The 21820-nt window shown below is 44.9% G+C and overlaps 1 protein-coding gene across 1 annotated transcript; it reads right to left on the reverse strand.

Moving 5' to 3' along the window:
• Positions 1–702: 702 nt before the first annotated feature.
• palb2 (partner and localizer of BRCA2) lies at positions 703–21486 on the reverse strand. The gene is made up of 20 exons (XM_080722451.1): positions 21235–21486; positions 20546–20605; positions 20060–20195; positions 18599–18942; positions 17934–18243; positions 17080–17505; positions 16025–16314; positions 14313–14453; positions 13083–13215; positions 11960–12385; positions 11202–11479; positions 10172–10792; positions 9201–9416; positions 7614–7769; positions 6910–6992; positions 6444–6596; positions 6235–6351; positions 4022–4109; positions 3121–3302; positions 703–2417 (listed from the first exon to the last, which is right to left on the reverse strand). Exons 1-20 carry the CDS (start codon positions 21337–21339, stop codon positions 2156–2158), a joined length of 4527 nt encoding a protein of 1508 aa, XP_080578577.1. The 5' UTR covers positions 21340–21486; the 3' UTR covers positions 703–2155.
• Positions 21487–21820: the final 334 nt, after the last annotated feature.

Raw genomic sequence — 21820 nt, forward strand, 5'->3', positions numbered from 1 at the left:
GGGACGGATTAACCCCCGCGAGGGCCCCTGGTCGATAATTTAATTGTTTAGAGTTAGATAGGCTATTTTCTGCCAAAGTTCTCAGAATTTGGATGCTAGGGTTCTAATTGTTAATATAAAAACAAAGATTTGGAGGACCCCCTGTTGAAGACCTTTGCTTTAACATTAAGTTAAAGTGTTCTGACCAGGATTTGAACATAGCTTACTGTAGACTTCATTGCTGGTAGTCCATATAGACCACTATACTCTATAATGTCTCTGTCTCAGTCACAGACATGTGTCAATGTTTTATCATTTTCTTTTTCTCTCAAGTTCCCCCTGTAGTATCTCTGCGTAACCTAAGGTCAGGAGCTCGCCAAGCATTTTATATACATTAATTTAGCAAACCATCTTGGGCAGTTACACACGGTTAATTTAATGTGCACGTTGCATCTAAAATATAAATACCGGTAACCGTTTTTGGCTTGTTGTATAATACCCATTGTTAACCTAAGGAGCCAATGCAATAGAAAAACACAACTTCACAGAATGTACAAACATTTAATATTGAGTTCTTTTTTAAAAGATGCAAGATTCCCTGAACAGTAACAAGTAACAGTAGTCAACAAATACAAGTTGTCAAGTAAGTAAACGGTCTATTGCAGTCAAAAGAGCAGCATGTAAAACCCCTCAACCCTCTCCTTCCAAAATAAAAATTGGTATTCAGTCACAAATGCATTGCTGCAAAGAAAGGTTCAGTACATGTATGGTTCACAAGTTCACAACATGTGGGCAGAGTGTCCATATGCAGAGGTCATCAATCGTCGGGCAGAGTTATCCATATTTCTAACCTGTTGACATAAACAGTAGTTTAAACGAGTAGCAGATCTACAGTGACAGTTTTGGTTTCTACCCGACAGAGACGATAAAGTGGGACATGGTCATGGACAAGCACTGCTACTTAAAGCTAACATAAGTGATGTTTCTTTCGAGTTAAAACGTTTTCTTGTTTTGTTAAAAAGGTTAAAAGCTCTATATTCTGTGACACTAATCATTGCTATAGTGTGTTGTTAGTGTGTCTCCAGCTCGTTAATAAACAGAAAAATACATTTTCAGGTGGGCTGACAATTTACCAGCTTAAATTTAAAATGTCCAGTTTCAATTTCGTCTGCCCATTTCTTTGTCTCAATTCATTGTTTTTAATAATCCTGTATGAGTTCACTATCCTGAACGAACACTCTATAGCAATGATTACTATGAGAATATAGAGCTATTTAACACTTATTTTGACAACATAAAAAGTCATGCTCCGTACTCGGAAAAATACATTAACCAAATCTTGTCACTAGTTTCTGCAAATGTTTCCCCCAAGAATAGGGATGTTAGGGTTCAAGTGGTTAGTAGTCCTGCTAATGCAGAACAACGGTTACCAAACCTTTCAGGCTGCGACCCTCCAATATAATCATATAGTTGTCGTGTGGAAACCTTTTGTGTCCAAAACTGTTTGTTTAGTATTTATCATTTTAAAAATGATTTAAAATAGTGAAAATAGCCTTTCACAAGGCCTTGTGGTGCAAGGCGTTGTGTGCTTGTAGATCGTCTATTTTCACTAGTTTTGTACAACAGTCATGTATGATGATAAATTAAGCAAGGCTTTACTTTACGAAAAAACAAACAAATTTGAAACTTTGGAGATATGAGGTTTCCCCCTGACAATGACGATATTTGAACACACCCCCACCCCCACACAAGCATGAATGGTAGGCATTACATCTAGTTGGACTCGGTTCCACAGATAAATAGGGTAAAGGAACCACCGGTGTGGAACTCCGAGGTGTCAACCTCACAGCGCGGCACTGCGAGCTTGTAGATCTGCTATTTTTTGAAAAATCATGACAATTTGTGCAAGTCTTTGAATACATTGACCAGATTTTATGAATGTCTTCTAAGTAAAAAACAAACAAACTCATGTTTCTATCTTCGGTGGTTCTCAAACCTTTTCATGTCAAGGACCCCTAGAATTATATGTATTTGGCCGTGGACCTCCATCTCAAAATATTATGTATCAGGGACCCCCCAGAAGCTAATATTTAAGTTACAAATGTTTGCTTTTAAAAAGATATATTCAAAGAATTCACAATTTTTCAAAAATAGCAGATCTACAAACTCTGAGGTGTCAACAACATGGAGATGCATGGTGGTCTGTAGCGGCGGGGTTGGCGTAGAGATAGCGGTACAGGGTGAGGTCTCCATTGTGGTGTCCGGCGAGCAGCGTGTCCGGCCGCCCCCAGCGAGCCAGCTGCCAGCCCTCCCCCTCAGGAGCCCAGAGAGGGAGACCCCCACCACCACCGCGGCCCCCCGGCAGCTCCCACACACACACAGAGCCGTTCTGGCTCAGGCCCACCACGCCGGAGCCCATGACGTCTGCCTCGCACAGCCTGCACGGGACAGAAGAGGAGACAGTGGTTATTAGTTATGGGTCAATCTGGGAACCCATCGTCATAGAAAAGGGAAAAACCGCGCTCTCTCTGTTTTGTTCCTTTTCATTTGAGAGGCATTTCATCTGTTACCGAGAGATTAGTTATGGGTATCATTAGCTCCTTTCGGAACATCTCCCTCCGCTATATAGCTCTGAGATGAGGCTCCTTGGCGATAGCTGTCCAATTCAGAAATCTCCGGCGAATGTTTGCCACAATACAACCTTACCTTGCCACCTTACCTTTTCTGCACATCATTTCCAAAAAGTAAAGGTCGGCCTCTCTGCTCTGCTCTCAGATGTAAAAATGTTTAGCGCCCAAGAAAATCTAACCGACGGGTTGAAACAAGCGTTTAAATCGCTGTTTTAGTCAGCCTGTGGCCATGTTTTCCCAATGCAATTTTACGGAAGCAGTAATGTGCATGCGGACAGGGCTTGACTGTCTACAGACTGACAAAATAAGCAATTTAACCCATCGGTTAGATTTTCTTGGGCGCTAAAAAATGTAACATCTGAGAGTAGCGGGCCGACCTTTACTTTTTGGATACGATGTGCAGAAAAGGTAAGACTCATGCATCGCCAAGTAACCTCATCTCGAAACTATATCGGATACAGCTATGAACACGCACACGTGTGCACACACGCATGCTTAAACCCAGCCTCACCTCCCAGACCATGCCTCAGGTTGGTACAGCTGCGTGGCCAGCAGTGACTTTCCGCTGAGGGGGTTCACAGCAACGAGAGAGAACAGCACCGTCTTCTTCTCCTCCTCCTCTGCACAGACCACCCCCCCTCTCTCGCTGTCTGACGCCTCCATCGAGTGCTGCAACAAGACAAATAACACTCCCTACACACACACACACACTCCCCTGTAAATAACTTCTTTATTTCTTTCCATCTTTTTATTTTTTCATAAACTGATACATGACTCACATACATCAATCAACAACTTTCACAAATGGACTCAAATATAACTCAAACATACATACATACATCATCTTCTTTTTACACTCATTGCCTTCCAAAAAAATAAAATCTTCGGGAAAGGGGATAGTGTATTCTTCTCCCCTTTCTTGGTTCTCTAATTTGCAAAACCCCTCCATATTATCTCAGAATATTCTTCCCCCAAATATTCCACAACTGGGCCCCATACAATGAAGAACCCACTCAAGTCTCCCTGGAGAACATGTGTGAGTCGTTCTAGTGGCAGCAGTTGCAGAACATTATGGAGCCAATTTGAAACAGAAGGTACATCGTCATCAAGCCACCGTTATAGTATTGTCAACCTTGCACAGTACCATAGAATATTAAAAAGTCTCTTAAACCCCAGCATCCCTATTCTGTTTGGAACATTGACAAAAAATAGCCGATCTACAAGCTGCAACTCAGTTTTGTTTTACTATAAGTGGAAACCCAGCCAGAATCCACATACTGTATGAACAGGACAGTGTAACCATAAAAGGTTCAGGTGTTGCACGATGGTGTCGTGCACCTAATAGAACTGCTCAACACAACTCAAAATCACAGGAGTGGGCAAAACACTAACTAGTGGGAGCACACACTTACGGAGTCGGAGTAGCCATTAAGACAGACTGTGTGTGACAGAGTCTCTTCCAGGGAAATCCGCCGTAATAGCTGACCGCTATGTAGGTTCCTGTGACACACACACACACACACACACACACACACACACACACACACACACACACACACACACACACACACACACACACACACACACACACACACACACACACACACACACACACACACACACACACACACACACACACACAGGAGAGATCTGTTCAACCACACACAGTTCTGATGGGTTGGATTTCATTGCAACTGAAGGGACGACTAGGGTTGGGGACGGTAACCGCCGTACCGCGGTATACCGCGGCCTACCGCGGTGTCAGGGTCCTTACCGCAGTCAAAAAAGACAATAAAGAGGCAATTTTTTATTGAGAACGAGCGAGTTTTAAAACTGGGGAGAAGCAAGGACCGCATGCGCTCCATGGCGCTCTGCTCTGGGCCACGTACCACATGTTTGGAAGCTTAATGGGCCATCAGTTTCCTTTTCATCGAAAATGAAACTAACGCTAGACCCTGCCTATAGGTTTTGCCGTCACACGTCGGAGACAGAGAAATCCCCACTGGACACTGACTGGAGCAGCTGTCTCGTAGCAGGCAGCAGCGTTAAACTTTCTCCATTATCCACACGACACAAGTATGTTTATACATACCTTGTGACAGATTCTTTTTTTATTCATACGGACAGAGCGCGAACCGCGAGGACTAAAACCGAAAATGAAACCAGCTTCTACTTTTTCCAACACGTCGCTGACTCCGTCGGTGATTTTACAACCTTTTGTGTCAAGTCTTTTAACTAAAACCTGTCACTCAATGACAGGAGCAGATCTACAAGCTCACAACGCGTCGCAGATGCGACGTGTTGTGAGCTTGTAGATCTGCTCCTTTCAAAGCCAGACCCGCTGTGCTATACGGGGATGTATACTCGGGCTGTGGAATCCTCGACGCGTTGTGAGCTTGTAGATCTGCTCCTTTCAAAGCCAGACCCGCCGTGCTGTGCGGGGATGTATAACTCGGGCTGTGGAGCGGCAAATTCTGGGCAGATGATTGGAATATTTTGGCTTATCGTCGAACCTTAATTGATAGATACGGGGGTGCGGTAATTACCGCAATACCGGCGGTAAATGGGAAGACGGTGACCGCGATAACAAAATGTCGATACCGCCCCACCCCTAGGGACGACAGCATCAGAGAAAGAACGAGAGAACTTGGGGTTTTCTCTGGAAGGTTCCGGGTTAAATCCCCAGCTCCTCCTGGCTCATTGTCCAGGTGTCCTTGAGCAAGACACTGAACCCCAACTGCTCCCTGGGTGCTGTAAAAAAAAAAAAGAACTACTGTGTTTGTGCAAATGTACGTGAATGCTTTTTTTTGGAATGCTCTCCCCCGAGCTGTCAGAGAAGCCAACACTCTGGCCATCTTTAAATCTAGGCTGAAAACCCATCTTTTTACCTTGCATTATGGTTCTCCCTAGTTGTACTCAATGTGAGTTGACCACCATCCTGGTCCTCCTTACTCTTTACTGATCTGCACAGTTTTGCATGGTTAGTATCTGACCTTGCATGCTAGCACATTTTATTGTATTGTCTTTGTTGTTTTGCTACAGAAAACAAGTGTTGGAGCTATTCATTGCTTTTGAACATTTCATAATTAAACCTATATTTATTTTGTTGCTGTTTTGGTTGGAAGAATTATTTTGAATACATTAGTATGATATTTCTGTTACTTTGTTCTTATTCATTTTGAAAATAATTGGGCACACCAGGTGAAATGTATTTAGGGATAAGCACTATGCAGGGGCAGAGCCCACCGGCACCAGGGTTCAAATCTTTTACTAGGGCAAGACACTTTTTTTTCTTTGTTTGTTCCAAAATGGTAATAAAACTACACATAACATGCTGCCTGTACAATGGACCTAATTTCAGAGGCCGTTAGATTTTGCGTTTGCTTTATTTTTTGATTAGACTGAGGACAAACGTCGCTACGAGACAATAATAAAGGATAAAGAACATACAGAAGTTAGACAACTACATCACTAATCGCTGTGAAATTTAGCCAGCGTGCAATGTGCATCTACGCATAACGCATCAATCGTTTTGTTACATTGACAGATTTCCATAGCAGCTAAAGAGGTGTGAGGGTATCTCTACCCTAGGAAACATGGGGGGGAACATGCACACCTTGCTTACCAGAGAAAAAGATGCCCGCCTTCGGCCGAGCCAATCAGAGCGTCTGAAAGTCCGTCCACTGCAGCCAGGGTCCCAACACACACACCAGGGGGCGCCAGAGACTGAGAGGAAGATGTACTGAGGAAGATGGAGAGAGAGAGACTCTGAACATTTGTCTTCTCCTATTGTGAACAGTGATATCAGAGGTGTGAGTGAGTGTGTTTCAGTACCTGCTGCCATCCTCCGAGAAGTCAAACAGCTTCAGAGTGGAACCTGTGGCGGAGGGGGAGGAGCTAACCACTCTGGAGTTAGCCACGCCCACAACACTGTGGACCACGCCCTCGCACAGCAGCGTCTGGGAAAGGCCGGAGCATGACAGCATCCTGCACGCACACACACACACACACACGCACACACGCACACACACACACACACACACACACACACACACACACACACACACACACACACAGGCGCACACACAAACGTAAGCACTGCCATTGTTGAGAATCCAAAGCTTTGTAGAAGCTGTTTAACCACTTAAGCCAGCTTTCCACTGCACCGACATCGGCCTGAGTCGGTGGTGGAACAAGGCGGAAAGCGTCTGCTGCCGTCGGCAGCTTGTCGGCAAGAGATGCTTGCCGTCGATATCACCGCGCCGTTGGGTCTGAACAAAAGAAATGTATTTCTTCTCACCTGACTTCTCTGATTTCCAGCTGACCCAGAGCCACACAGAGGAGACCCACAGCATCAGGCACGGCAAATACACTGATGACAGGCTGTACCAAAGAAGACAAACAGGCTGATCACAGGCTGTACCAAAGAAGACAAACAGGCTGATCACAGGCTGTACCAAAGAAGACAAGAAACATCTCACAGATTCCTCTTGAGCAGGGTTGGTTCTGACAGCTCATTTTGGTGTAGTTTTAGTCATAGTCTTTTGAATAAAACTTCAGTTAGTTTTAGTTTTTAGTTTTGTCATCTAGTTTTATCGTGAGATTTTAGTAGACTAAATCTACAGTTGATTTTGCCGACTAAAATGGATTTTGGCGGGCCTTGATGGCATCATAATGCCTGTTTTTACACATCGCGACGCGTTGCGAGCTTGTAGATCTGCTATTTCCACTATTTTTGAAAATGTATGAAGATTTTTCAACATGTAAACAATTATGATGATTATGAAAAATAATTGCCATTATGTCAAATAATTGCCATTAGTCACACACGCACGCACGCACGCACACACACACACACACACACACACACACACACACACACACACACACACACACACACACACACACACACACACACACACACACACACACACACACACACACACACACACACACACACACACACACACACACACACACACACACACACGAATGCACACACACCTCACAAAAGGTCCAGGTGTTGAGTAAGCTCCAGCCAGCTGTAGAGGTGTGCTCCCACACGCACACCGCCCACTTCCCTGCCACCGCCACACACTCCTCCAGTCCCGGGGGTCTCCACACACAGCACGCATCCACCAGGGGACCCCCTGCAGGGGTCTGCAAAACACATCACACACAACCTGACATGATGTATATACATTGTGTTGGAACAGATGAACCAGGCATCATTTCGGGCAAAAACCTCTTCCCCCACGTTTTAACTTTTGATTTTCGTAAATTAACACACACACACACACACACACACAGCGTCATGTAAAATCGTCAAAAGTATCAGATCCATAAGCTCAAAACACAGCGCAAACTGCTGTTTCGAGCTTGTAGATCTGGTACTTTGGCGTTTTTGAATTTCAATCCTGAAAAGCAACAGATTTGGACATAATATGAGGTTTCCACCCGAGAGAGGTGATTTCCAACAGCACGTATACCTGCCCTGTCTCATAGTCCTTTTAACTCATTGTATGCCAGGCCTGATAGTCCCGAGATTATTTCCCGTTTTTTCAAAAAAAGAAATTGACCCCAAAAAATGTAGTAGGCATGATAGCAATCGCAAAATTGCATGTTTAACCCCCATAGCAACCCCATCTTTCAAACATGGCAGCCATCTTTGTTTACATTTTAGGAAAACATAATGGCTGCTATCTCATGAATGCCGGATTTCCATTCGGATTTTTTTGTTTGAAAGCTGTGAGCTAACCTGACTTTCGTCAGATGGTGGCAGTAGTGCGTAGGCTACCGCTCTACTTTACCATCTGAGTTCTCTCGGTGAGAGTTGATAACACTCGTAAAGCCCCGGGCCGGACCAATCAGCGGCAGCTACGGGCGGGCTCTGAGCGGCTCTGAGCCAATAGAGTCTGATTGCAGACCACGTGGAAACCCAGGAGGCGGATTCTGGGTGGAACGTCACGCAGACAGGCCAATATGAGTGGTTGGAGTTGGCACTCCCAGACTGTGATAGACAGACGGCCCCATCCAATCACCTGCTAAATAATTTCAAAAAATGGCCCGCCCCTTACATCGAGTCTGCCGGGTTAGCTGTGAGCAATGTGGACACACGTGGTGCATTATCTAGGCATGGGTGTGCATGATCCGTGCACTATAAATTACATGTAAGTCTATGGAGACGAATGGCAAATGGGAGTACGAAGGATTCTTAAAAGACGGTGAATGTGTTAAACACTTACACTGTAAGTCCAATTTCGACAAGCTCACAACACAATCTACATCGTGAGCAATGTATATTTCCAGTAGCTATTTTCACTATTTCTGTTGTTTGTTTGTTTTTGCTCCTATTATCACATGCCCAGAATTGGAATGCTTAAAGTTAGTTAACACAAGCCTTTTTAGCATTACACATTTTTTAACAATTTACTGTCGCAGACGAGATATGACAAGAGTCACTGTTTTGCACAGAGCCCCAGAGAGACAGATTCCCATTTTTGACACTAGAGGTCACTGTTCACTAGCCTATGGAGTCAAAGTCAGAATACACTGTATCTTGTAAGGATATTTTCAGTGTTATCACGTCACCTTCAATGTGTGTGTGCAGGTCATGACGCGGTGCTCCGACGACGATCCCCGGCTTCTCTCGCTGTCGCCGACTGTTCCCAGGTCTGAGGTGACGACAACGGGGGCCGTTCCCATACTGGCCTGTGGTTGGCTGCCGGGCACAGGTGGGCTGCTAGTCGGCACAGCCATCCTCTGGCACTGGTCGGTGACCGCCGGCAGGTGAGACGACACCTGGACCTTGATCGATTGATTTTTGGTTCAGTCAGACATTAACCCATTTAGGCCTAGGATTATTGACCCCTTTAACAATTGAAAAATAGCAGATATACAAGCTCACAGCGCGGCACCGAGTGCCGCGCTGCGAGCTTGTAGATCTGCTATTTTTGAAAAATCATGATATTCTTTGCAAGTCTTTGAATATATCTATTTAAAAGCGAATATTTGTAACTCAAATATTTACTTCTGGGTGGTCCCTGGAACAACATATTTTGAGATGGGGGTCCGCGGCCGAATAAATGTAATTTTGGGGGTCCTTGACATGAAAAAGTTTGAGAACGGCTGATTTAGGGGAAGGATTTAGAAGTCGGGTCAAAGATCGGGTCAAAGATATTCAAAGACTTGCACACATTTTCATGATTTTTCAAAAATAGCAGATCTACAAGCTCGCAGCGCGGCACTCGGTGCCGCGCTGTGAGCTTGTATATCTGCTATTTTTCAATAGTTAAAGCATAAAAATAATGGTTAAAGTGGTTCAAATCTAACGCGACTCGGGCGCGTTCCAGGTATTTGAGAGTTAAAGGCTTATAAGGATAAAACAAAAAAAGTCCTCAGGACATGTGTTCCCATGTATTCAATTAATCAACATAGCATAAAACATTTACACAATAATACATGTAATCAACAAATACAAAACACTATATGTACACTGAAAGAAAAAAAGAAAAAGCGTCGGCAGTGAATGACAACGCCTTTTGATGGGAATTTACACTCACCTCCCCTTGCGGTCTCCCGACAGACAGTTTCTCCTGACGAACAGGAGGGGTGCAGCAGCCGGGAGAGGAGGAGGAGGAGGAGGGACTGCGTCGGGGCAACAGTGGAGTGAAAGGAAGGAGGTGATCTGATGTGGGACCAGGGGCGGAGGAGAGAGGTGGATGAGGAAGGGGGGAGGAGCGCGCCCGGGCGGAGGAGAAGGGGCTGAGCAGGGAGAAAGACGGGGCAGAGGAGGGGGGCGAGGAGGTGAGGAGGAGCGGTGGTGGTGGTGGGGGCAGATCCCTCGTCCTCCCTTGGCCGTCGCCACCAAACTCCCGCTCAGGGGGGAGTTCCGGGGCCAAGGGAGGACTGGTCGGCCCGAGTGACGGTAAGGGGGGACCCGTTCCCCAAGGCGGGGAGGCTAGCGAGGGGCTCAGTAGAAGCTGGGATGGTGCGTGGTCAACGGGACGTCCGCGTAGCGCCGGAGAATCCCCCGACCCGTCCTCTGCCGGACACGGAGAAGAAGAAGAAGAAGTAGTGTCTTTGAGGAGACGGCTGGAGTCCAGGTGCTCGGGTTCGGGAGCCTCCTCCTCACGCGGGAGGTCAGAGTCTTTCCGTGTCTGCGTCGATGGACGGGTGCAGCCCTGGGAAGAGGGCCGTCACAACTATTACGTAATCGTCCAATCGCACTTATTTTTTCATAATCGTCATAATCGTTTCCATGTTGAAAAATGTTTGTATATTTTCAAACATTTTCAAAAATAGTGGAAATAGCAGATCCACAAGCTCACAACGCCTCCTGATGTGACACGTTGTGAGCTTGTAGATCAGCTATTTTCCACTATCAATGTTCTTTTTTAAGTTGTCAAATATGTCAGTCATTACTTTGTGTATTTAGGTTATGAGTCATATCTGCCATGTGCAATTTCAAAGCCTACAAGCCAAACAGATACATGTAATTGTCAATGACAAAAACACAATTAAATCGATATTCGCAATTATTTGAGTGACAATGAATCGTCATGTAACATGTCATAATCGTGACAGGCCTACCTGGGAAGGGTCTTCACAGCGTCTCTGTTGCGGCGGCTGTTCTTCACAATGGGAGAGACTCTTGTTAAGCGGACTTCTGTCTGGTGTCTGGTGCTTTGCGGAGGGACTGTGTCCCTCTGTGTGGACGCCCCCACTGGGAGGACACTCCTTCACTTGCCCCGCTGAGATGAGCAAAGACTGGATCCCTCTGGGAAGTTCTGCTGCCGAGCTGTCAGAAGAATCTCCCGCTGCAACCACGTCGCTGTCTGACGGATTCGCCGTTGTTGGCTGGCGGTGGTCTGTAAAATGAAGCATAGGGTAGGGTGTCACGATTATGACATTTTACACGACAATTAAGTGTCACTCAAATAATTGCGATTAACAATATAATTGTGTTTTTGTTGTTGTTGACAATTACATTTCTGTTTGGCTTTTAGGATTTGAAGTTGCCCATGACAGATATGACACATAACCTAAATATACAAGAAATTACTGACATATTTGATAATGATTTAATTGTGTTTTTGTCGTTGACAATTACATTTCTGTTTGGCTTTTAGGCTTTGAAGTTGCACATGGCATATATGACACATAACCTAAACATACAAAGAAACTACTGACATATTTGACAACTTTAAACTTTAAAAAGAACAGTGATAGTGGAAGAAGCCGATCTACAACTGAGCTTGTACATCTGCTATTTCCACTATTTTTGAAAATGTTTGAAAACATACGTCAAATAATTGCGATTAGACGATTATGAAATAATTTTGACAGGCCTAGTATTGGGGAGAACGAAGGCGAGCTTTGGAGGTCCGCCGCGGACCGCTGCCGCGCCGACCGCCGTCCTCCGTCGGTGGGGTCCGGTCGGGGGTCTGGTCGGGGGTCCGGTCGGGGGTCCGGTCGGGGGTCCGGTGCGACCGGCGGTGTGGAGCTCAGCGGGAGGGCGAGAGGCGTCGGCTGTTGATCGGCACAGTAGCGCCGCCGCCCGCCGCTGCGGGTGTTGTAGGACGGCGAGCAGAAGGTCTCGGTCGCCTGACGCAGCTTGTGCAGCTTGAGGGAGGCGAACTGCTCGTCAGGGAGGTGGAAGTCCTGCTGCAGGTCCAAGGTGGCCAGGTCTCTGAGCCCCGGGCCGACGGGGAGGAGAGGGGAGAGAGGAGGAGGCACGGAGGGTTGGGGAGGCAGGAGCAGAGACCACCAGCTCACTGCATGGGGAAACAAACAGAATACAGTTTATGTTAGGGGCATCCAGAGGTAACTTACACCTGTATGGTCCACAGACACTAGTCTGGGTCCTGGGCAAATAAACATCAAATTTCTCTTTTGTGTCTTGAGCTAAGACGTTTGGGAACCACTGCACAGTCGCAAGCAGGCTCGCACACACACACTTTTTAGCCTGTGACACGTTTGCCCGAGACCAAACTAGTGAAAATAGCCGATCTACTAGCTGGTGCCGCGTTGTGAGCTTGTAGATCGGCTATTTTCACTACTTTTTATACATATATTTTCTAATTCATGCAATTTCTTAGATATTTATTTTATTTATTCATGAAATGACTTATTTTTTTCATCATGAAAAATGATTTTTTTTTTCTTATTTTTTTTTTTTTTTTTTCGTTTTGACATAACAATTCAAAACAAAATGTAGGAAACAAAGAAATTAAGGGACACATAAAAATGTGTCCGCAACCCAGTGTTTGGGGATCAATGGGTTTGTATCCACACGTTTCCAGCGTCCCATCGTGCATTGCGCAGAAGGTGGGCGGCAGTTCCGACTCGCAGCTGCGTCGTGTGTGACGTAGTCGTAATCCCAACCATCATTGACGGCCCCAGAATACCCGAATGTGTCCCACACACATAATTCTACAGTAAATTCCCGTGGAAACAGGTGGATAATCTCACCTCTGTTGAGCTGCCGTGGGGTTTGGTCATTGGCAGGACGGCTCTTTGTGAAGATGGGATAGACCTTCTCCAGCACATGTCCAGAGGCAGCGGGGGGCCCCTGCTGATCGGGCTCGTCGACCCCACGGGGAGGCTGTTGGCAGTGGTAGTGGTGTAAAGTAATTAAGTTACATTTTTACTTAAGTACTGTACTTAAGTACCCTTTTGAGTTATTTGTACTCTATGTGAGTATTTCCAATTTCCAATACTTTTACTTCTACTCCACTACATCTCGGATCCAAAATATTGTACTTTTTACTCCACTACAAATATTTGAAAACTTTAGTTACTAGATACTTTGCAGATACAAATTAAAGTATTATAAAACATACATTAACCACTTTAGCCCTATTTTATACCTTGCCGATCTACAAGCTCAGCTCAAGTTGTGAGCTTGTAGATCTGCTATTTTTTCTTTTTTTTTTAAAGATATGTTTTGTGGCTTTTAAGCCTTTATTAATAGGACAGTATGACTGACAGGAAATGGGGAGAGAGATGGGGAGTGACACACAGCAAAGGTTGGTCGGGATCGGGAATCAAACCAGCGGCAGCAACACGCTGTCAGGCTACACTGAGCCTAAATGGTATGTGCCCAGACCAGTAGGCCAGCGGGCGCCCCCAGATCTGCTATTTTCAAACATTTTGTACTTTTACTTTTGGTACTTTCAGTATATTTTGACACCAACACTTTCGTACTTTTCTAAAGTACATTTTTTCCGGACTTCTACTTGTAACAGAGTAGTTCTATATTACAGTATTGATACTTTTACTTAAAGGATGACTTCACCACTTTTTTTCAACCTCCCTAATGTTCATGAAAAAATTGCATAATATTTTTCTACTCGGTCTATGTCTCAGAGGAGGGCTGTGGGCAGGTCAGTGTGACATCACCGATGGAGAATCCAAGCTAATAGAAAATGCAGGCTTTCTATTCCTGAAAAGTTGCAATGTTAAAGTGGAAGCCATTGTTCTTGCGATAATAAAAATCTAAAAATGCTTTCAAAAATATTGTTTAAAAGAAGATTGTCAAACAATGATGTCACAAGATTATGGCTTTCTGAACTTCCCACAGCTCTTCTAAGAGACTGAACAGAGTAGATTTTATTATGAACATTAGTTAGGACCTATTATATGAAGATAGGTTGAAAAGTGGCAAAGTCATCCTTTAATTAAAGTAGAACATTTGAGTACCTTTTCCACCACTGGCTGCAGGCCAGCCGGGCTCAGGGTGACAGGAGGAGACTGGGAGAGGCAGGGAACCACCGGGGCTGCTGCTGCCTGGGTGACCAGGAGGGGGCGCTCCTCCGCTCCAGCGACTGTGGGTGAGGAAGGCTGGGAGGGAGGAGAGATGATAATAATGATAGTGAATTTATTTATACTGTGTATGTATAGCGCTTTTATAAACAATGTTACAAAGTGCTTTATGTTTACTTTACACATCGACTGCCAGGTATTAATTTGGCCGCCATATACGCTTTTAGGATTTAGAAGACCTTTTTAGGTATTTTTTCAGGTCTTAATGGGTTAAAAAGAATCATTGCATTCTTTTTTTATTCATGAAAATCTTAGCTTTTTGGGGAATGTTTTTTTTTAAATAAGAATAATTAAAAACAAAATGCAGGAAAGCCAAAAAATTAAGGGACCCATGAAAATGTGTCCGCGATCCACAAATGGGTTCCGACCCACTGTTTGGGATGTGGTTCTCAACCTGTGGGTCGGGACCCTGACATTATTTTGGGGGGTCCCCAGATGATTAACTGAAGGTGCAACATTGGCCGAATTGTCAAATATTAGAGGCAGAAATTGTGAAAATAGCTGATCTACATGCTTACAACGCCTCGCAAATCGCAATCTGCTATTTTCACAATAGAACGGTGTTATACAAAATGTAATGCCTCAACTCTTAGTGCTTGTCAGGGTTCCCAGTTAAAATATGATTATTTTGAGGGTCGCGGCCTTTTGATTTGATTTTATTCGATTTTATTTGAAAAGCAGTAAATACAATACAGCAATACAGCAAATCGAGGATTGCGCAGAAAAGTCGCAAGACTTATTTCCGCTGAGGTCCTCATACAATTAACAGTTAATAAGTCTAAAAACAAAACAAATTACAGTACAGACATACGTATACAGTACAAACAAATAATAAAAACATAAACCCATACTCCCTTGTCTTCCTTAGACTATAGTGGTACCCTTTCTAAAAGACCTGCTTTTATCGTCTGTTTAAAAACCCTTACATTGGTTGTCAATTTAACATTTGCTTCTAGTTTGTTCCACTGTGTGGCTCCTAGGTAGGTAAAAGAACCCTTACCTGCTTTCCCTTTAAAAGTTGGGTGGCTCATGTCTGCTATGCTAGCTCTGGTAAAGTGTGTGTGCACATCACTTACTCGCGTAAAACATCTCTTTAGATATTCAGGGACCTCTCCATATTTAATTTTATGAATCATGGTCAGTCTTGACATGGTAACCCTGGATTCTACAGGGAGCCAGTTGATTTCCCTAAATTGATTTCTCCCTATATGGGATCTGGGCTCTAGCCCTAGTATGATCCTGATCAGTCTATTTTGTGCTGACTGTAGCTTTATCTTTTGGGACTTTAATAGGCCCTCGAACCAGGATGTACATGCATAGTCAAAATGGCACAAAATCAATGAGTTTGCCACCGTCAAACTAGTTTCCCTATCTAAATATATTGCTGTCCTTGCTAAGAATCTAGTTAGGCCAGAGACCTTGCTCAAGACCTTGTTTGCCATATTTTGGCTATCTAAGTTACCTTCCAAGATACAACCCAGATATTTCACTGATGTTTTAGCTGCTATAAAATCAGAGTTAAGTTTGACCTTGAAATCGGCCTAAAAACTGTAAGAACCACTGGTATAGAAGGACCGACAGAGCCGTACCTGAGGATCTGAGGCTGCGCTCCGGCTGGCAGGGATGGGGGATGGTGATGGTGGGAGGGGGAGGGGCTGCTGGGGCAGAGGGGTGGCGGCGTCTAGACTGACGGAGCGCCCGAAGGCGGGGGGTCTGCCCCGGCCCCGCCCCCGGCCTCTCCTCCTCCCCCTGCCTCTGCCTCTGGCGCCCGGACCGGCGCTGCTCTGGACGCCAGACGACGAAGACGAGCCGGCTGAGGTCTGACTGGCGCTGGCGTCGCTGGAGCTCCGCCTGATGCCCGCCGGCGCAGGCAGCAGGGCTGTAACGATCACAAGGGAATTTAAAGTTACAATTTACAATTTAGGCATTTAGCAGACGCTTTCAATCCAAAGTGACTTACAATAAGCAGGTAATACATCAATATAATAAGCAAGATAATATGTCAGTACATCAACAACAATACAACAAATGCATAGGAATATCAATCAAGAAAAACAATAACATAGGTAGACCACGCACCTAAAAACTAAAAATGCTATCTAGCTTCATGTGTGGTCATCGAGGGAACAGGAGTGTTACAGTAGTGCTATGGGTTTAGGTGGAGTCTGAAGAGGTGAGTGAGTCTTCTGAGGAAGTCCACGGCGGAAGCTAGGGAGTGAGTCTGTAGTTCTAAGTGCGACGGAGTTTATTCTAGGACAAGTGGATTTTTTGAAAGTTGACAGTTAATTGTCATAATTAACGATGTAATTGTGTTTTTTGGCATAGAACATAATGAATACAATTAAAATTTATGTTGGCCTTATTTATGTGATAGAAAATTGCCCAGGGCAGATATGACAAATAAGTTAAATATACTGGTACAAAGAAATTACAGACATATTTAATAATTGTATAAATAGTGGAAATAGCTGTTCTACAAGCTGACGTGTTGTAAGCTTATAGATCAGCTATTTCTGCTATTTTTGGAAAACGTTCGACAACGTATGAGCATTTCTCAACAAGGAAACGATTATGACGACTACGCAAAAATAATGGCGGCCATCTCAAATAATTGCGATCGTGTAACAGTTGTGACGGGCCTTACCCGCAGCAGCTTCCAGAGGGGGCGATGATGATGAGCGGTCGTCTAACGACGCCGTCAGGCGTTCACCGGCGTCTGCGTGCAACAGGGCGCGCCTGGCCCGTCCTCCTCCTCCTCCTCCTCTGCCCCGGGCCCTCTGGCGCCGCCCTGGGGGGCTGAGCATGTAGTGCAGGACGGCGTGCAGGTCCGGGTGGCTGCGAGAGGACGACATTCGGCGCGTGGTGCGGACGTAGTACTCCACCGGGAACAGCAGGCCCTCCACCAGAGTGCTGGAGAAGTCCGGGAGGAGGAGACCCCGCTGCTCCTGCCGCTCCTCTCCTCCTCCTCCTCCACCCACCTCCCCCTCTCCACAGCTCCTCCCCGGGACGGCGCTGCCGTCGCTCCGCTCGTCTTCCTCAGTTTTTTTCTCCACTTTGCTTCGGTCGATACCTTTACCCAGTGGTGGAAAAAGCATTCACATTTTTTTTACTTTTACTTTTAAAGATTTGTTTGTTTGTTCTTTTTATGCATGAATGGAGAGAGATGGGGAATGACATGTGGCAAAGGTCGTCCGGATCGGGAATCGAACCGGCAACGCCGGCAGGCATCCTCCTAGCCTACTTTTACTTTTAATTCCGCCAATGCATTTCAATGAGAATGGAGCGGTTTCATGCCAGCCTACATATAAAATAGTGGTTTATGTATGTTTTATAATATTATAATTTATAGTAACTAAAGTTTTCAAATAATTGTAGTCTAAATTGACACATACAAGTCTGTAACTCTAACAGCATACAAATGGAACCAAATGTCAGAGATAAGGAGAGACCTTGAAATGGAAAGGTTTGAGAAAGACTGCTTCACACCACTGCCTTTACCTTCGTTCGCCTCCTGCACCCCGACGTTCCACTCTCCTACTCTCCTTCCTCCTCCTCCTCCCGTTCTGTCTTTCCCCCCCGTGCCACTCCGACTTCCTTCGTCTTCATCTTGTCCTCCATGTGTGGCTGGGCTCCAGTGTGTGACCGGCAGAGAGGGTCGGTCCCTCCCTCCTTCTTCTTCCGCAGACTCGGTGGCCGTTACCCTCCCCTCCCTCTCCTCCCCCCCGCCGCCGCGTCCTGTGGCTGTGTTCCAGTGTGTGAGCAGCAGCGAGGGCGACTCGGACTCGGAATCGCCCTGAGTGTTGTAGAGCTGTCACCATTACACATTTAAACTGAGGATTAATTGTGTGTTTTTGGAATTGAAGACTGGAACATATGAATACAAGCTTAGTTTCTGTTTGCCATTTAGGCCTCATAATCACAAACTGCACAGGGCAGGTTACTGAGATATCTTTAAAAACATTTCTTAGAAATAGTGGAAATAGCTGATCTACAAGCTTATAACGCATTCACAAAGTGACAGGTTGTAAGCTTGTAGATCAGCTATTTCTGCTATTTTATCATTTTTTTCAACATGGAAATGATTCTGACGATTATGCAAAATAATCGTGATTATCTAAAATAATTGCGATCAGACGATTATGTAATAATTGTGACAGGCCTACCTGAATGGGCCGTCTGCTAGCGTCCACCGCCTCCTCCGCCTCTCCTCCCGTCCTCCCCGTTCTGTCCTCTTCTCCGTCTGCGGGCGTCCCGGCCGCCAACGCCTTCCCGATGGGATCCGGTCCGTCCTGGCTGTTGTTGTTGTCCTCCCTCCATCTCTTCTCCCAGCGCAGGCGGCTGCTGCGGGACCGGAGACGCAGGGCGGGGCTGGCCCTGTAACCCCCGCCGCCGCCCCTAGCCGCCGGGGCCATGCCGCCGGGGTCAGGGGTCAGGGGGAACGCGGCGGCGTCATCAGACAGGAGTGGAAAGTTCACGGCGGAGATGGTGTGGCTGTTCTGAGACTCCACTGAGAGGGAGAGAGGTCATGGCAGGAATTCACTCAGGGTTCCCACACATCTTTACCAATTAATTTCCAAAACCTTTCCAAGACTTTTCCAGAATATTTAACCCAATTTCCAGGACTATATAACAATAATTCAGCTCAATAAAAGGTCACTTACTCCTATGCGCAGTGCCCAAAGACAGGTAGTGTATGCCAGTGGTTCTCAACCTTTTCAGGCCGTGACCCCCGAAATAATCATGTTTTAACTGGGGACCCGGCACCCTGACGAGCACTAAGAGTTAAGGAATTCATGCTCACAACGCCTCACAACGCGAGGCGTTGTGAGCATGTAGATCGTCTATTTTCACAATTTCTGCCTCTAATTTTTGACAATTTGGCCCAAAGTTTGTCATTTCAGAGGTATTACCAAAATCAATAACCAAAGACAATGCACAGCTATTTTCTTCCAGGACCTTCCAGGACCCTTGATCAATTCCAAAGCTTTTCCAGTACTGGAAAAAATATTTTTCTAATTTCAAAATATTTCCAGGAATTTCATGACCGTGGGAACCCTGTCACTTAACCACTTTGAAAGCTGGCGTCCCTATTTTTGGTCATGTCATTATAGGCTTTTTTTTTGTGAGAGAGGAAATAGCTGATCTACAAGTTCGCAAAGTGTGGCGATGTGATGGGTTGTGAGCTTGTAGATCAGTTATTTTCTCAATTTAAACAATTAAACTATTGTATGAAGTATAAAATAGGGCTTAGCCACTTACTACTCTATACCAGGTCCAGTAGTATTTCCCTCTACCAACATGTATCTTCTATCTAATCATTACGGGGTCTTTTGAAAATCGGTGATCGAAAATTCGGCAAGAGTGTTTTCAAAGCTTGCGTGATTTTTAAGACAATATGCGCATAATGACACCTTTTCTGTTTTTTCAGATTTTCGGGCCTAAAAGTATGGTAATTGTTCGGGCCGGCCTTAATTTAAAAAATATATATATTTGCCAAAGTGTCATAGTAAATCCGTGTCAAACAATATTCTGAAGAAAACCTGCAATCTGACATTTGCCACGGACAAGGACGAGTCTTTGCCACACGGACACATTTGTCCTTATAAGGACATATTGATGAGCACTGGTACCTCCAGTGGGTCCTCGTCCCTGAGGTGTGCATGGGGGGGCCGTCTCGCAGGGCGCCTCCCCGAGGTTCTGCTCTGTGGTTCTGCTGCCCGGTACATGGTGCTTCCTCAGGGCCTCGCTGCGCTCTGCACGCTGTGTGGGAGGAGACGGAACAATGTGGGGAGAAAATGTTGACATCTGGACAAACTACGTAAAGCATACAAGTCTCTTTTTTCTTTAAAAGGTAGGGTAAGTGATTTCACTTATTTCTTACTGGCTTGGCTATCCCTAATACTGTCATATTCCGAATAGGCCTATCACATTCTGATAATTATTTTTTTGTGTAAAAAAACAACAACAAAAAAACAACAACCTCCTCAACCCATTAATTAAAAACGTCGATTGCCAACATAAAGAAACAGAGGTTCGAACCTCCGATTGTTTGCGCTTACAGCCCTAACACACACACACACACACACACACACACACACACACACACATACCTTTAGTCTCTGCACAGTTCTGGAGTACTCTCTCTGCAGCAGAGCCAGCTTCCTGCGCAGCTGTAACGATGTGAGTGCACAATACAATACAGTATGCAGATGTCAGTACAGTACAGCACTACCGTTTGGCTTTAAAAGAATAGAAGACATTATTAGATTGCCGTAAATGCACACCAGTGGTTGTCCCACAAATCCTAAGCAAAACTGAGTTAATATAGCATCAAAATCTGTTTACCCACTCCAAACATTATTGTTTATATAAATAAAACCGGGGTCCTTGAGAGATTTCCAGGGGGTCCCGAGCTAAATGATAGTTAGGAACCAATGGACCCCAATGGGTATGTAACTCTGAGAGTGTACAAAATGGAACCAAATAGACCCATAGGACCATTTGGTTCCATTTACACACTCTCAGAGTTAAATTAACATTCATTTTACAATATAAATTGGGGTCTCAGAGATAGAAATGCCATTCAATGGGGGCCTAGAGCCTAGTGCATGTCAAACTGGGGGTCCTTGAAATTAAAATGGTTATGGAGGTCCATGGCCACATCTTTTCAAATGGGGGCCCACGGGCTAATATGTGTCAATGTTTGAGAACCACTGAAATGAAAGATGTCAAAATGTGCTATTTTGTTTATAAATAAACACTGCATAATAATATAATATAACATAAAATAAGCACCCACCTTCTCCTTGTCATCACAGGGCGGTGTAGTTCTCAGATTGTTCTGCATCCTCTTCTTGTCAGATCCACAAACACAAGTTATAGTTACATTACATATTATACACATCACCTTCTGAAGTTTACACCATGGACACGAAACCTCCTCAATGAGCCATTGTTTATCTATGTATTAAAGCTTGACTTTATCTAACAGTAACACGAGGTGTTACAGTCATCGTTCCCTCGGGGCAGATGAAATAAATAAGTACATATTGTGAGCTTTTAGTCCGTCATGTCCACATGGAAAGTTTGTTGTTGTGACCGATCGATGATGCGACGTTCGATTCAGCTCCAAACTCCCGCGACTTCACTTCTTCTCTGCCAGACGTGAGTAGAAGAATTATGAAAACACGATCGGTTTATTTCTTTTTTTTTATTGGAAAATATTTGTTTTATTGAGCACATTCTGAATGACAATACAATATATCACAATATTGCTCACATTTGCCCATATTTTTTGTTGTTTTTCTTCCTTCTTTCCCATCCCCCCCAATGTTCCATGCTGTCAACACAGATATTCAAAAGTCTTTTCAAGGGTCTGCGGGTAT

The sequence above is a fragment of the Nannobrachium achirus genome (genome assembly GCF_963921795.1).
Source record: "Nannobrachium achirus genome assembly, chromosome: 3".
NCBI lineage: Eukaryota > Metazoa > Chordata > Actinopteri > Myctophiformes > Myctophidae > Nannobrachium > Nannobrachium achirus.

Excerpts from the sequence above, each read along its gene's own strand:
- palb2 (XM_080722451.1), bottom strand. The coding sequence starts at position 21,339 with ATGTGTATAATATGTAATGTAACTATAACTTGTGTTTGTGGATCTGAC. Across the intron at positions 6,597-6,909 it reads CTGGAAATCAGAGAAGTCAG|GATGCTGTCATGCTCCGGCC; the intron begins GTGAGAAGAAAT and ends GTGTGCGTGCAG. Across the intron at positions 2,418-3,120 it reads CCTGAGGCATGGTCTGGGAG|GCTGTGCGAGGCAGACGTCA; the intron begins GTGAGGCTGGGT and ends TGTCCCGTGCAG.